The sequence below is a fragment of the Cucurbita maxima genome, unplaced genomic scaffold, assembly GCF_002738345.1.
Source record: "Cucurbita maxima cultivar Rimu unplaced genomic scaffold, Cmax_1.0 Cma_Scf00008, whole genome shotgun sequence".
In the NCBI taxonomy this organism is placed as follows: Eukaryota; Viridiplantae; Streptophyta; class Magnoliopsida; order Cucurbitales; family Cucurbitaceae; genus Cucurbita; species Cucurbita maxima.
The window spans coordinates 398,398-410,619 of record NW_019272024.1 but is presented as its reverse complement, the minus strand read 5'-3'; the positions used below and the strand labels follow the sequence as shown (position 1 = coordinate 410,619).

General features: G+C 38.4%; 3 protein-coding genes and 1 pseudogene across 3 annotated transcripts; 2 read left to right on the top strand and 2 right to left on the bottom strand.

The window, feature by feature from the left end:
* Positions 1-206: 206 nt before the first annotated feature.
* On the bottom strand, positions 207-5,346 carry LOC111482616 (dnaJ protein ERDJ2A-like). The gene is made up of 11 exons (XM_023128476.1): positions 5,248-5,346; positions 4,388-4,611; positions 4,203-4,298; positions 3,913-4,033; positions 3,722-3,828; positions 3,397-3,614; positions 2,921-3,098; positions 2,690-2,809; positions 1,768-1,854; positions 1,444-1,554; positions 207-1,256 (listed from the first exon to the last, which is right to left on the bottom strand). The coding sequence occupies exons 2-11, from the start codon at positions 4,571-4,573 to the stop codon at positions 423-425; spliced, it is 2,058 nt and encodes a 685-aa protein (XP_022984244.1). The 5' UTR covers positions 4,574-4,611; positions 5,248-5,346; the 3' UTR covers positions 207-422.
* Positions 5,347-5,862: 516 nt separating this feature from the next.
* On the top strand, positions 5,863-7,548 carry LOC111482620 (probable NADH dehydrogenase [ubiquinone] 1 alpha subcomplex subunit 5, mitochondrial). Its single transcript, XM_023128480.1, has 2 exons — positions 5,863-6,257; positions 7,171-7,548. Exons 1-2 carry the CDS (start codon positions 5,945-5,947, stop codon positions 7,362-7,364), a joined length of 507 nt encoding a protein of 168 aa, XP_022984248.1. The 5' UTR covers positions 5,863-5,944; the 3' UTR covers positions 7,365-7,548.
* A 411-nt stretch (positions 7,549-7,959) lies between these two features.
* LOC111482619 lies at positions 7,960-9,126 on the top strand (annotated as a pseudogene).
* Positions 9,127-10,041: 915 nt separating this feature from the next.
* Positions 10,042-12,213, bottom strand: LOC111482617 (ABC transporter G family member 8-like). Its single transcript, XM_023128477.1, has 2 exons — positions 10,974-12,213; positions 10,042-10,876 (listed from the first exon to the last, which is right to left on the bottom strand). The coding sequence occupies exons 1-2, from the start codon at positions 12,037-12,039 to the stop codon at positions 10,146-10,148; spliced, it is 1,797 nt and encodes a 598-aa protein (XP_022984245.1). The 5' UTR covers positions 12,040-12,213; the 3' UTR covers positions 10,042-10,145.
* Between the last annotated feature and the right edge of the window lie 9 nt (positions 12,214-12,222).

The following is a 12,222-nucleotide window of genomic DNA, read 5'->3' as shown; positions in this document are numbered from 1 at the left end:
ATGCCTTTTAAAATCTCCAAAATTTATACTCTCGAAATATACAAATGTTGTCAATATGGTTGGAAACGTCTTCTAAGAGTTTGTATGAAGCAATGGTCACATACAAGATATCACAATACCCATAAGATAGGTTATTAAAAAGTCGGTAAAAAGCTGGGAAAAAAACCCCTACGGTTAGATGAATTAGTCATCTCATCTTGCTGAAATTGCAGAAAGTCATGAACTAATTGCTTGAAAAGGGGGTAATAAATATTGGTCTTATACTCTAGCATAATCTGTTTTAAAGTCGATCTGGTTGCCGTTAAACTTCTAAATTGGTATATAGGCAAAAAAAAAAAAAGTTCTAATGTACTATTCGCTGTGTGGAAGGGGTCATTTACCCGCAAGTGGGTGGTTGTGACACTAAATAACAGAACAGTTTTTCATTCATCATCAGAGCCAGAGTCCTCAGAACTTGAACTCTGCTGCTTACGTGCTTTTCCATTGGCAACGGGGCCCTTCTTTTTCACATCTTGTTCATCAGCTTCATCTTCACTGTACTCACTCTCGTAATCCTCGTATTCTTCTTCATCATTTTCCTCTTCCTCTTCAATTCCATCTTCCATGGATGGCCCTTCTTCTGCCATAAAGCCACCACGGGTACCCGCACGGGTTCGTTTCAAGATTTTCAGTTTCAGGTTTGTCTTGTTATCGCATCCGATCCAAGAATCACACAGGCAGTAACAAGTTAAATTGTAGTTCCCCTCAGCTGGGGCGTGGAACTTGCCTAGTACCAGTCTAGATCCCGCTTTCACTTTCTCCACTGCTTCCCTAACTGCAGCACTGGTTTCCTTCACACTTGCTCCAGATCCCTCCATTTGTTCCTCGATCGCCTTGGAAGCGACAGTTATGGCCGTAGCCTCATCCATGAAACTGACCTTCTGGTAAAACCAGACATTGTTTGAATTCGGATCTGCAAGCAGGAACCAGAAGTTCTCTTCTTTGTGAAACGGGTAGTAGGGGGCATGTGGGAGAGCACCCACCAGCCCATTTCGGCGTTTGAGTGTCACCCAAGCCTGAATGGTGACAGTATCACCCTCTTGGATACCCTCTTCGCCTTCTGTTTCACATGAGATAGCAACTGTCACAGACGGCATCATTTCAAGCACTGTTTCGACATCTTGGACTTCACCAGGCAAAAAACCACCCACTTGAGCAAGCAGCTCGGCACGTTCTTCTTGAGCAAGTTTTTGAAGATCCTCAAATGCTCTCACTTTCTGCTTTGAAAAAGAACACGCATTGGTACAGCAGAAAACTATGGAAGGAATGAAAATTGAGCAATGCAAATAAGAACAGGCAATAGTTCATTAATCTCCTTAGAAAAGAAGAAAAAAAACGAAAAGAAAAGAAAAGAAAAAACAAAGCTATGAGTGGCGCACTTCAAAATTATATTGTCTAACCTACCTTGCGGGCTATCTTCTTGACAACTGCCTCGCTAAAATGCGGCAACTGTAGAAATGGTGCAATACCTTCAGACGATCCTCCAGTGGCCTTTCTTGCACTGAGAGGTACAGCCTGCATTTAACATTTGATACGGATGGAGATAAATTAATGGTGACCAAAGCTTGTGTGACATATTTGACAGAAAGATACATGGGTACTGCACCACTAAGTCAGTACTTCTCAAAAATAGAAAGGTCCAGACATGCCTTAAAAAGATAATACCCATGTGACTTCCAAAGCATTTGCGAGAAATTTACAATGACAACATCGTTCAAATTACATTACCTGAATGATACATTGTGAGAGCTCAATGACCCCAGTTGCAGGACGTAGCCATCCTTGTCCTTGGACATTCCGTGGGATCAGTGCCATCTATGCACAAGAAGATAATTAAGCACAATATACTATAGCACACAACCTTTTATTAAAATAACTAAAAAAAATAAGAGCTATTCTATCTAAGAAAAAAAAAAGACATGATTACACGACATCTTCGTAGGGCAGAAACAATGCCATGTCAAGGAAGGGGAAGAGAAAAAGAAGAAGAAAAAATAAATGGCAATGGACAACGGTAGCTACACTGAATGTAAAAATGAAAAGAGGAAGAGAAAGAGAAAATTTTATTTTAAATAAAAAAACCGGTGTCACGTCAGATTTTCGTTGATAATGAACTGAAAAACTGACAAAGAGACCAAGAATGTTACCAAATGCAAACTCCAAAATTGTCAACTTTGAAAATTCAAGGACCTAAATACAACCAAACTCAAACCTCAAGAGCCAAAAATGTAATTTTTCCTCTTTTTTCTCATTTTTCTCTTTTTATGCCGAGAAATTCCCAAAGTTGCTTTGATCGCTGGTTTGAAACAAAAAACTACCATCCAACTCTTCAGACATTTGGTAGCCAAAAGCTACTGAAATAATTCATGTCTAAGGCAGATTGTTTCCTCTAGGTTGTTAACGGTCTTTTAACAATATTCTAAATCCATTAGGATTAAGACTGAGCACATTCTTCCAGGAACGAATCATTCCCTTATCAATCACAAAATTGCCTTTCACAATCTTTCATCAAGAGATTAGAGAACTGTTAAATAGTAAACGTACGTGATATAATGATCGATACAACACAAGACTCAACACTAAATGCAGCTGGGAAAATTCAAAAGATGTTAAGATACAGTTAACTTCCAACAAGAATGCTTCATCTCACCTTCATTAATTCTTCAAGAAGGCGAGGAGCAAGTTCCAGCACAAGTTTAAAGTCACCATCCAAAGGTGGAGGCAAGTTGGCAAATTCACGAGTTAATTGAGCTTGAATCAACAATTGTGTCTGAATGTAAAATGGAAAAGATGTAAATCGTAAGTCTATGCACATATTCAAAATGTCAAAGGTAAGAACAAATTTAAGTCCCTGAACAAAGACGGGGTGAGCAGAAGTTACCTTGACAAGGGCTGGATGTTGCTTCCAAAACTTTGCCTGCTCTTGTTTAATGTTCTTAAGGTCAAGATTCAACTCACTCCTAACTAGTCCAAATATCTTCTGAAGAGGCTCATTATCAGTTCTACGAACTGGCATTTCCACATACTCAGCTGCCTTGATAAAGACATCCATGACTTTGCTGTGTACAGCAAAATTTATTAATAATGTTTAGAAAACAAAAGACAGAGAACTTACTTCATGAAGAAGTGCTGAAAACTTTTCTTTACTTTTTTCACATGGTAGTACACGAAGATGTCTTATTTTATTCTAAAATAACAAGAATGTGTAACCAAAAAAATATGAGAGCCAATAAAAAGAAAGGTTATAGACATCCTTTACCGGAATATTATGCGATCTCTAAACTTGATTTAAATTGAATTGTATAATCTTTGTTAACCTAAAAACTGAAGATACCCAATACGTTTGACTAGAGATACCTTGGTGCCAAAGAAGGCTTCATGAAGTAATAATATGTGGAAAGTGTCTGACGCATGACATAGTTTCCAGTGTATTTTGACGACCTTGAAAGATATATAACGGCTATTACCAAGGGCAAGATAATACAAACTCCAACAATCCACAGTAAGAGTATCCCACCAGATGCCCCATCAATATTTAGTAAGAATTGAGGGAGTGCAATTCCCATTTGGAACCCCTGCATCAAAATATTAGCAAGTTTAAGTTATAAGGGTCATTTATCAAAATCTGAAAACCATACAAGACAATTATTCTAGTTTCCTGTGTATGAAAAAGTTAAATAACCTGCTTTCCATCTGGATGGCCATATTTTTCATAATTCTCCCGGGATATTGGATCTGTTAAAGCTTGATAAGCCTTAGATATGAACTCCACGAAATATTTATGGGCCTCTGAGTAAAAGACACGAAGGAAAACATTAGCTGAAGTCTGCAAAGGTTAGAAAATAGGAGCACTACACACTTAAAATACCTAACCTGGATCTGGATTTTTATCTGGATGGTATAGGATAGAAAGTCTCCTGTATGCCTTTTTTATGTCTGCCTCTGAAGCCCCAGTATCCAATCCTAGAATAGTAAATGGCTCGAAGACTTGAATCTGTGTGGTTATCATAAAATTATCTTTCACTCCAACATTAGGTCTAACATATTTTTTAGCATGCGGAAAATAATTAGATTCAAAAGTATCAAATGGGAAAAACCAAAATAAAATAACATTCAGTAGGAATATAATTTTTTTTCCTCATTAAAGATTCAAGGTAATTTACCTCCCGGCTCATATTTTTAATGTAATACACCAACACGAACATTAAAATCCAAAGAAGTACCAATGTCAAGTTGCTGTAAGTTGAGAAATTTGCTATCTGCAAAATGTAGTGAAACAGACATTTGAAACAGATTTGAAACTACCATTTGATCAGATAGAAGATACAATGTCGTCAGGAAAACTTACTCGCTTAAATATTGACTTGCGGAACTTCCCTGAACGGGAGCATTCAGAACACTGGCAATGTATAATCTTTGCCTTCTTTGAAGCAGCGCGACAAAGCCTAAGAATAGTATAAGGCACTAAAGGCAGTGCCATTATTGTCAAAATAAATATCGGGAACAATGCACTATTCTCTTCCGAAGTTGCCATGGAAACCTTTTTCAGCAGTGCCTTCCGTCAACTTTGCACTGTCAGCAGAACTTACTTTGTTATAACAATGAGATAATGAAGAGAACATAGCATATTATGAAGGAGCTTTTACATTCACTTTGAAACCAAAAGGAATTTCAGAAACAGGGAACGAAGGAATCTTTAAGTTACTAAGTGTAACGTGGTTGACCTGGTGAATTATTTGCTGATTACATGCAACCTTAGGAAACTACATAGATCAATAATATCTTCATAATTGTAGGAAAAGTTGAAAGCAGAACTCCGAAAGTCAAACAGCTAGCCACTAACAAGCAACTAACTACTTCCCAAACTGTTCAAATCCGCCTATAAACACAGTTCTTAACCATTAATTGATAGAGAGAGGGAGAGATAGGGCACGAAATCCATTGAAATTGAAGCCTAACGATTTGAGCTACACCAATCGATAGTCAAAGACAAACATAATTTCGATCCATATGAATCGACAACAATCTCATAAAAATCAGTACAGAAACAGCAGCGTCAAAACGAATAATCAATCAAATTAATTCGATTGCACGCATGAAACTATATGAAAAGGTGGGAAGGGGGGGAAATTCAGAACAGTACGACGCCAATCACATAAAATGTCTGATTTGAGGAACACAATTGCTACATAAAAAAGAGAGAACGACCTTGATAAGACGAAATCGAGTCGGCGATCTGCTAAGCAGGAGCTAGTTCCCTCTGGTGGTTCAACTACAGAGAGAGAGTGGTTCTAGGGAGGAGAAATATTGAATGAATTAAAAGGCAAAAATAGGTTTTTGTATTTATATATTTATTTGGAGTCTGAGATCCAAGAAGAAAAAATAAAATTAGAAATTAGAAATAGAGAATCTGGTTTTCCATTTCCAACTTTAGAATACAAAGATCGACGGCCGGTATCCTAGAAATCAATTATCACAATTAACATTGATTTTCTGTTTAAATAGAAATGGGAAACGGATAATTATCTCAACAGAAAATAAACAAAATATAATAAAAGAAAGTGAAAAGAAGAAGAAAAGAAAAAAAAAGAACGTACAATTGACCAATACATTATTATTTTGCTCAAAACCTACGAGACTGAAATATTTTATTACGCATAAAATTTAATTTTGTGTTAATTTTACAAAAATGGGCTTTAAGGCCCATTAAAAGTTCAATTCTTCTGAAACACGGGTTTAAGCCCTCTAAGAGTCATCGTTTGAAACTGGGCTTCAGGCCCAATAGGAGCAATCCTGTTCCAATTAATCTCAACGGGGAGAGAATGTCCCCTTTACTCACCCAAAGCGACTGGCTCGTCACAACTGAGAAGAGTGATCAAGAGAGAGGGACAGGAGCTTTCCGACGATGTTTCTTCGAGCGATCGGACGGCCATTATTGGCCAAGGTGAAGCAGACGACGGGGATCGTCGGTCTGGATGTTGTTCCCAACGCCCGAGAGGTCCTGATCGGCCTTTACAGTAAAACCCTAAAGGAGATCCAGGCCGTTCCCGAGGACGAAGGATACCGTAAGGCGGTTGAGAGCTTCACGAACCACCGCTTGAAAGTCTGCCAGGAGGAAGAGGACTGGGAGAAAATTGAAAAACGGCTTGGCTGTGGTCAGGTCGAGGAGCTAATCGAAGAGGCTCAGGACGAACTCAAGCTCATTGCTAAAATGATCGGTATGTGAACATTCACCAAAATTCCAAGCATATGAATTTGTGAAATTTTGATATGCAATCTACTTCCTTTTCATTTTCTCTTTCTGTTTGCTTCGATTTGGGAGCGAATTTTAAAGTTGGACAAAAACAAGGCAGCAGGATTTATATGTTTGTCATTGCGTTGGAATGACAAAAGCCGAAGTTTTTTTTCTAGTATTTCATCATGTGGAGGATAAAAATTCGCGACTTCTCAAGTATTGAGAGTCAAGGAATGGCATTTGCATCATTTTGCACTGAAAAACTGGGCAATACCTGTAGGTTAAAGTGTATTTATCCTTCTTCCAGTTTACCTTTTTCTTAGCTGGTCGAACGATGGGCCTTATGGGTAGTAGAAATCTTTGATTTTCTTTTCGTCTTAACTTGAGATATTTTAGCTATAGAAATTGTCTAGATATCTAATCATTTTATTGTAAGAGCTTTATCTTTCATATCTTCAGTTACGAATCCCAGGTCCTTCACTGCTCTGTCTCCTTAGCTACCATTTAGGCAATTGGATTGCCATTTGACCCACTCACGTCACTGAACTTCCGAAATTCGTCTTTTGTTCTCACTGAGGTGGATTGAAAACGTTAAAAGTTAGTCAAGCTGGAGTTATTGTCTAGCCAAGAAATTTGAATTTCTTCACTGATGACAGTTTTTTTTTTTTTTTTTTTTTTTTTCTTGTCCCAATCTTAAGGAGGTTTTCTTGTCCCAATTCACTGACAGTTTTTGTGCTTAATTGAGAGTAATTACTAGTTTGCCTAACTTACTCTGGTCTTGCTGCATTTGGCGAACACTCGAATTATTTCAGATATGGACCGTAATAGAATTCTGTGAATCACCACAATTTGTTGGGGTTATCTTAGTGATTGATTAATTCACCTCAAATATGCAGAGTGGGATCCCTGGGGTGTTCCTGATGACTACGAATGCGAAGTGATCGAGAATGATGCTCCAGTACCCAAGCACGTTCCTCTGCACCGACCCGGTCCTCTTCCTGAAGAGTTTTACAAAACGCTGGAAGCCATTAGTGGTGATGGTGCACAAAAAGTAGACTCAGCCGAGAAAACATCTCAGGTGACAGAGTGAACCCTTTTTTATCATTTGGAGGGTTCGAGTTTCAGAATGGAAAGCCGTTCTTTGTTTTTGGGCTTGATGTTATTTAACTATGTTTGTTCTCCTATAGAGTGCCTGTATGCAGGTATGATTGTTATCTTCAATAATTTTTTACCCAATTCTGGAATTACACAAGTTCACCTTTTCATTGCCTTCTTCAAATTTTACAATGAGAATCAGTATCAATTATGACAATGAGTAGCAAGTTCGTGATAATGGGTAGTGGCTGCAATGCTTACGTTTTAAGCTCTTTAGTTTGTTTGTAATGCTTATGAAACATTTGTTTTCATTAAAAATTAACGTTAAGGACATATTTGAAGCTTAACTTAAATTTTAGGGGATTAATTAAAACCCGTCCTGAAGTTAAAATGCTTAATTAAAATCTTTACCAATGCCACGGAAGAAAGAAAAAAAAGTTGACAAAAAGGATCTTTGATTAAATTTAATGTTGAAAAATGAAAATGAAACTTTGATGTAATTAAAACTTGAGCTTTAATTATCCTAAACTTCAAGGTTCTTGATTTCTTGCATAATTTAACGTTGGTTTTTTGATACCTTCTCTGTTTTCCGATTGCTGTTAACTATTTATCAAGACTTGAAGTGAATCAAATTCTTTCACAAATCCTCGATCTTTCTCCTCCCCTCAAGAACCCTCTGCATTCTTTCATGGCGTCCGATCTCGAAGCCAAGTCTAAGGAAAAGTTTTCGACGACAACTCCGAACTTGTCGTGAAACTCTACACTCAGGCCATCACTCTTAGTCCGGAGAACGCCGAGTATTATGTTGACCGCGCTCAGGCCAACATCAAAGTCGGGCTTTACACCGGTACTGCTTTCTGTCCATCCAATTTCTTGTTTCCTTATGCTTCTTCTTTATAGGGAATGGCCTCTCGAATTGATTATGTAAATAGTCTTTGATTACACCGGTACTTCTTTTGGACAATTATTCGGAGTTTTTTTTAAAATTATTATTCGGGCTTATGTTTGCAGAGGCTCTTGCTGATGCTAACAAGGCAATTGAAATTGACCCTTCAAATTCAAAAGCCTACTTGCGCAGAGGGTAAGCCTTTTTCTTACAAGAGTTAGTGCAGCAACTGTGTGACATTCATATGAATTTTTTAAATATGGATTGTTTATTTTCATCTTTAATTATTGATTATATCATTTTTATTCTTCTTGTGGCTGCTTTGTTTCAGCATCACATATATGAAGCTGGAGGAATATAAAACAGCAAAGTTTTGTTTGGAAATAGGCTCTGTTTTGGCCTCAGGAGACTCAAGATTCACGAAATTAATAAAAGAATGTGAAGAGCTGATTGGGAACAAGATTGAAGCCAAAGTGAAAACAGAGGTGTGATTATTGTCTGTTCTTTTGATTGTTTGCCTTAAATTAGCAGTAATTGTTTGTTGTTTTTAGGAGAAAGAGGTGACATTATATGGGGATGCAGCTTTGGACAAGTGTTTCAAAGACATGTGTAAGGACGCGGACGAGGATACAAGAAGGGCGATGGAAAGATCATTTGTAAGGCTTCTTGTTGCTGAAGTAGTTGTAGATGTTTAAGTAAAACTCTATAATTATTGGTTGGAGTGGGTAATCTTGTTTGTTCTTAGTTGGAATTGAACGGCACGGTCCTCTCCACCAACTGGATGGATGTGGGATCAAACAAGCTTGAAGCTAGCCCTCCACATGGTATGGAGTTCAAGAAATGGGATACCTGATCTGTGATCAAAATATTTCTCTAAATACAACCAATGCTTTGCTTATTTTTCTTCTTTCTGTTTTGAACTAAACTTATGGTTAAGGTAATTTGGGAGTGACCGAATTAATTTAGTAGAAGATCATAGGTTTATAAGTGAAAAATGATAACTCCGATGTGAAGTGTTTTGGGGAAACCCAAAACAAACTCATGAAGGCGCTTATGCTCAAAGTGGAAAATATCATACCATTGTAGAGATCTGTAATTTCTAAAAACTTATAACAAATCAAGACAAAAAAAAAATATATATAGGAAAAAGAAAAAGACTAACCCGTGAGTGAATATTTTGGTACTGATTCGCTTCACCATCAGACAAAACAAAACCCTCTCTCTCTTCATTTTGTTATATCTGCAAATCAAAATTTCTAAAGCACCCGTGACATGTTTTTATTTCAATGATTTAAACGTCACTTATTTCATTATTATTATTATTATTATTATTAAGCATTTCATGGAAGCCAATTTGAGACCATATCTTTTTTGAATGATTTTGACGTTTCCATAAAGAAAAAAGAATTTGTCGTTGAAAGAAAATTCAAATCCTATAATAATTGTAGAAAGTTTTTGCATGCAGGGTATTTTGGACATTTTGGCCCATCTGATTGAACCCTCACCTTATTTATAATAGTTTTATTCTTTGCAAAGGCCAAATAATTGACAAATTTTAATTATGAAAGATAATACTTCTTAATTTGCTTTTAACTTATCATTCACTCATTTTATTCTTTAATCATTAATTAATTATTTGAAGGTTAGGAGTTATCAGAACATATTATGTTTTTAAATCATTTTCATAATTTAAGTTAATACTTTTAAATAAGAAATCTAAAATAAAAACGAAAAGAAAAAGTTCTCTATAATTTCCAAAAGAAAAAATAATATACAATTTCCGACATATGCAAATAGTAATTAAGAGAGAGTTTTTCCAAATATACCCTTTAATAAGTTCACAATAATAATAATAATAATAATACTAAATAGTTATTATTATTATCATTATTATTTCTTAGATGTGGAAACCCTTCGAATCAAAACAAGCAAGCAAAGAAGGCGATAAAACACAAAAAACGCGACCAAAGCATAAACATTCCTCCACCGTTGATTCTCATCAAGCCCTCTCTTCACCAACACATCTCCACCCGTAACCAAACACTCCTTTCGATCCTCCTCAAACCAAATGAAGCATCTGGAGACCAAGCAGGAATATTCGTTTATAAGCAAGGCGTCCAGAGCGTACTTGTACATGGACATGAAGTTCATAAACACCCAGAACTTGGGCAAGCTCTCCTGGGATATAAAGTAGCCGGAGAAAAGGAAAAACGCGGCGAGGAGAACGGTAACCAGTGACGTCCCGGCGATGAAATTCGGAGCGAGGGAGCTCAAGAACAAGACAAACGAATTGGCCATCAGAATGATGACCCAAATCACGAGGACGAAGTAGGAGAAGGCCTGCCACGTGGCGCATAGCCCGACGAGGAAGTAGACGGAGACAGAGTAGATGACGGCGATGGTGAGGAGATAGGGAAGGAAAACGAGGGTGTTGGCGATTATGTAGGAGGAGAGACGGTAGACGCCGCCGGAGGTTTCACGGAGGAGAATTGGGCGTTCGTTGAGGAAAATGGGGAGAGTTTCGGTTGTGGAAGAGAGTAGGAATGTTAGTGTGAACGCGAAAAGACCGAATCTTTTCTCTATGCCTGCCTTGTCCATTCCGATGTTTAAGTAAATTGTACCTATTTACAATTACACAATAATAATATTTTTTCATCAAAATTAATTCACCGTAATTAAAACATTTATTAATATTATAATTTTGTTAAGAGGGATTACCTAAAACAATTCCAACGATGAGCGCCTCCAAGGTGTTGGTCAAAAGCAGCTGCCTGGTTCTAAAAATGATGATCCAAAATCGCCAATGGAGGGTCAAGATTTCATGCAATCTCGAGCTTCTATATTTGATTTGATTATCTTTATAATTTGGGCCTGTAATGACGTCATTAGCAACGACGGGCGAAGAATCTGAAGTAGAATAAGGCGTGAGCTGGTTCAGAATTTCCATAGCAAATTCCAAAGGATTAAGCTGTGGAGGAATACAAAATTCCTTGGAAACCAAAAAACTCTCGAGGCTAGAAACAGTCCCATGGTGAATCACGGACCCTTCACAGAGCAAGAGAATCTCATCGATAGCCGACAAAATTCGATAACTCGGCTGGTGAATTGAAAGCACCACCGTCCGATTTCGCGAAACGCAGATGGATTTAAGCGTTGAGATCACGTTAAAGGCTGATGCACTGTCGAGGCCGGAGGTGGGTTCGTCCAGGAGTAGAATGGCTGGATCGTGGAGGAGGCTGAGTCCGATTGAGACTCGCCGCCGTTCTCCGCCTGACAGGCCAGAGACGAGGCGGGTGTTGGCGACGTGGGTGAGGTTGAGGTCTGCCAAAAGGGAGTTGACGGTGGTGAGAATTTGGGATTTTTCTGGGAGGAGGAGGCGGGCGGCAAAGGCGAAGGTCTCGGAGACGGTTAAGAGAGGTAGACAGGCGTCGTGCTGTGGAACGTAAGCGGAGAGTTTACGGAAGGTAGACGGGTTGAGAGGGGCGGAGTTGAGGAGGAGGACGCCGTGCGTTGGCGAGGTTCGGGCTGCGAGAATGTCTAGGAGAGTTGATTTTCCGGCGCCACTTGGGCCAACGATGGCGAGGATTTGAGAAGGGTGGGCTGTGAATGAGATGTCACGGATAATGTAGGTGGGTTCGGCGGCGGTGCAGGATTTGAACCAGCTGTATGACGACACGGTGGCAGCGGCCGTGGATTTGGCGTAGGAGATTGACGATGCCGTTAATGTGTAGCTTCTCGTCGGCGGCGACGGCGGCGGCTGTGGCCGTGGTTGGTCTTCTTCCATTGGAGAGAAATCTTTCTGACGGCGAGAGAAGTGAGAGAGATAGAGACGGAGATTTGGAGGAGAAGTTAAATGAAATAGCGTAAGGAACAAATTATGAACAATTGAATAAACATTTTATTCATTTGAAAATAATTTAGTTTTTCGCCTTCAAATTCTCGGTTTTACCCCTGATGTATTTTTAAC

What these genes read in the sequence shown, in the direction of transcription:
- LOC111482617 (XM_023128477.1), bottom strand. Translation starts at nt 12,039, where the DNA reads ATGGAAGAAGACCAACCACGGCCACAGCCGCCGCCGTCGCCGCCGACG. An exon ending in CATCGTTGGAATTGTTTTAG is followed by an intron (nt 10,877 to 10,973) that starts GTAATCCCTCTT and finishes AATTGTAAATAG; the next exon opens with GTACAATTTACTTAAACATC.
- LOC111482620 (XM_023128480.1), top strand. Translation starts at nt 5,945, where the DNA reads ATGTTTCTTCGAGCGATCGGACGGCCATTATTGGCCAAGGTGAAGCAG. An exon ending in GCTCATTGCTAAAATGATCG is followed by an intron (nt 6,258 to 7,170) that starts GTATGTGAACAT and finishes TCAAATATGCAG; the next exon opens with AGTGGGATCCCTGGGGTGTT.
- LOC111482616 (XM_023128476.1), bottom strand. Translation starts at nt 4,573, where the DNA reads ATGGCAACTTCGGAAGAGAATAGTGCATTGTTCCCGATATTTATTTTG. An exon ending in GCAAGTCAATATTTAAGCGA is followed by an intron (nt 4,299 to 4,387) that starts GTAAGTTTTCCT and finishes TACATTTTGCAG; the next exon opens with ATAGCAAATTTCTCAACTTA. An exon ending in TCTCACAATGTATCATTCAG is followed by an intron (nt 1,555 to 1,767) that starts GTAATGTAATTT and finishes TGTTAAATGCAG; the next exon opens with GCTGTACCTCTCAGTGCAAG.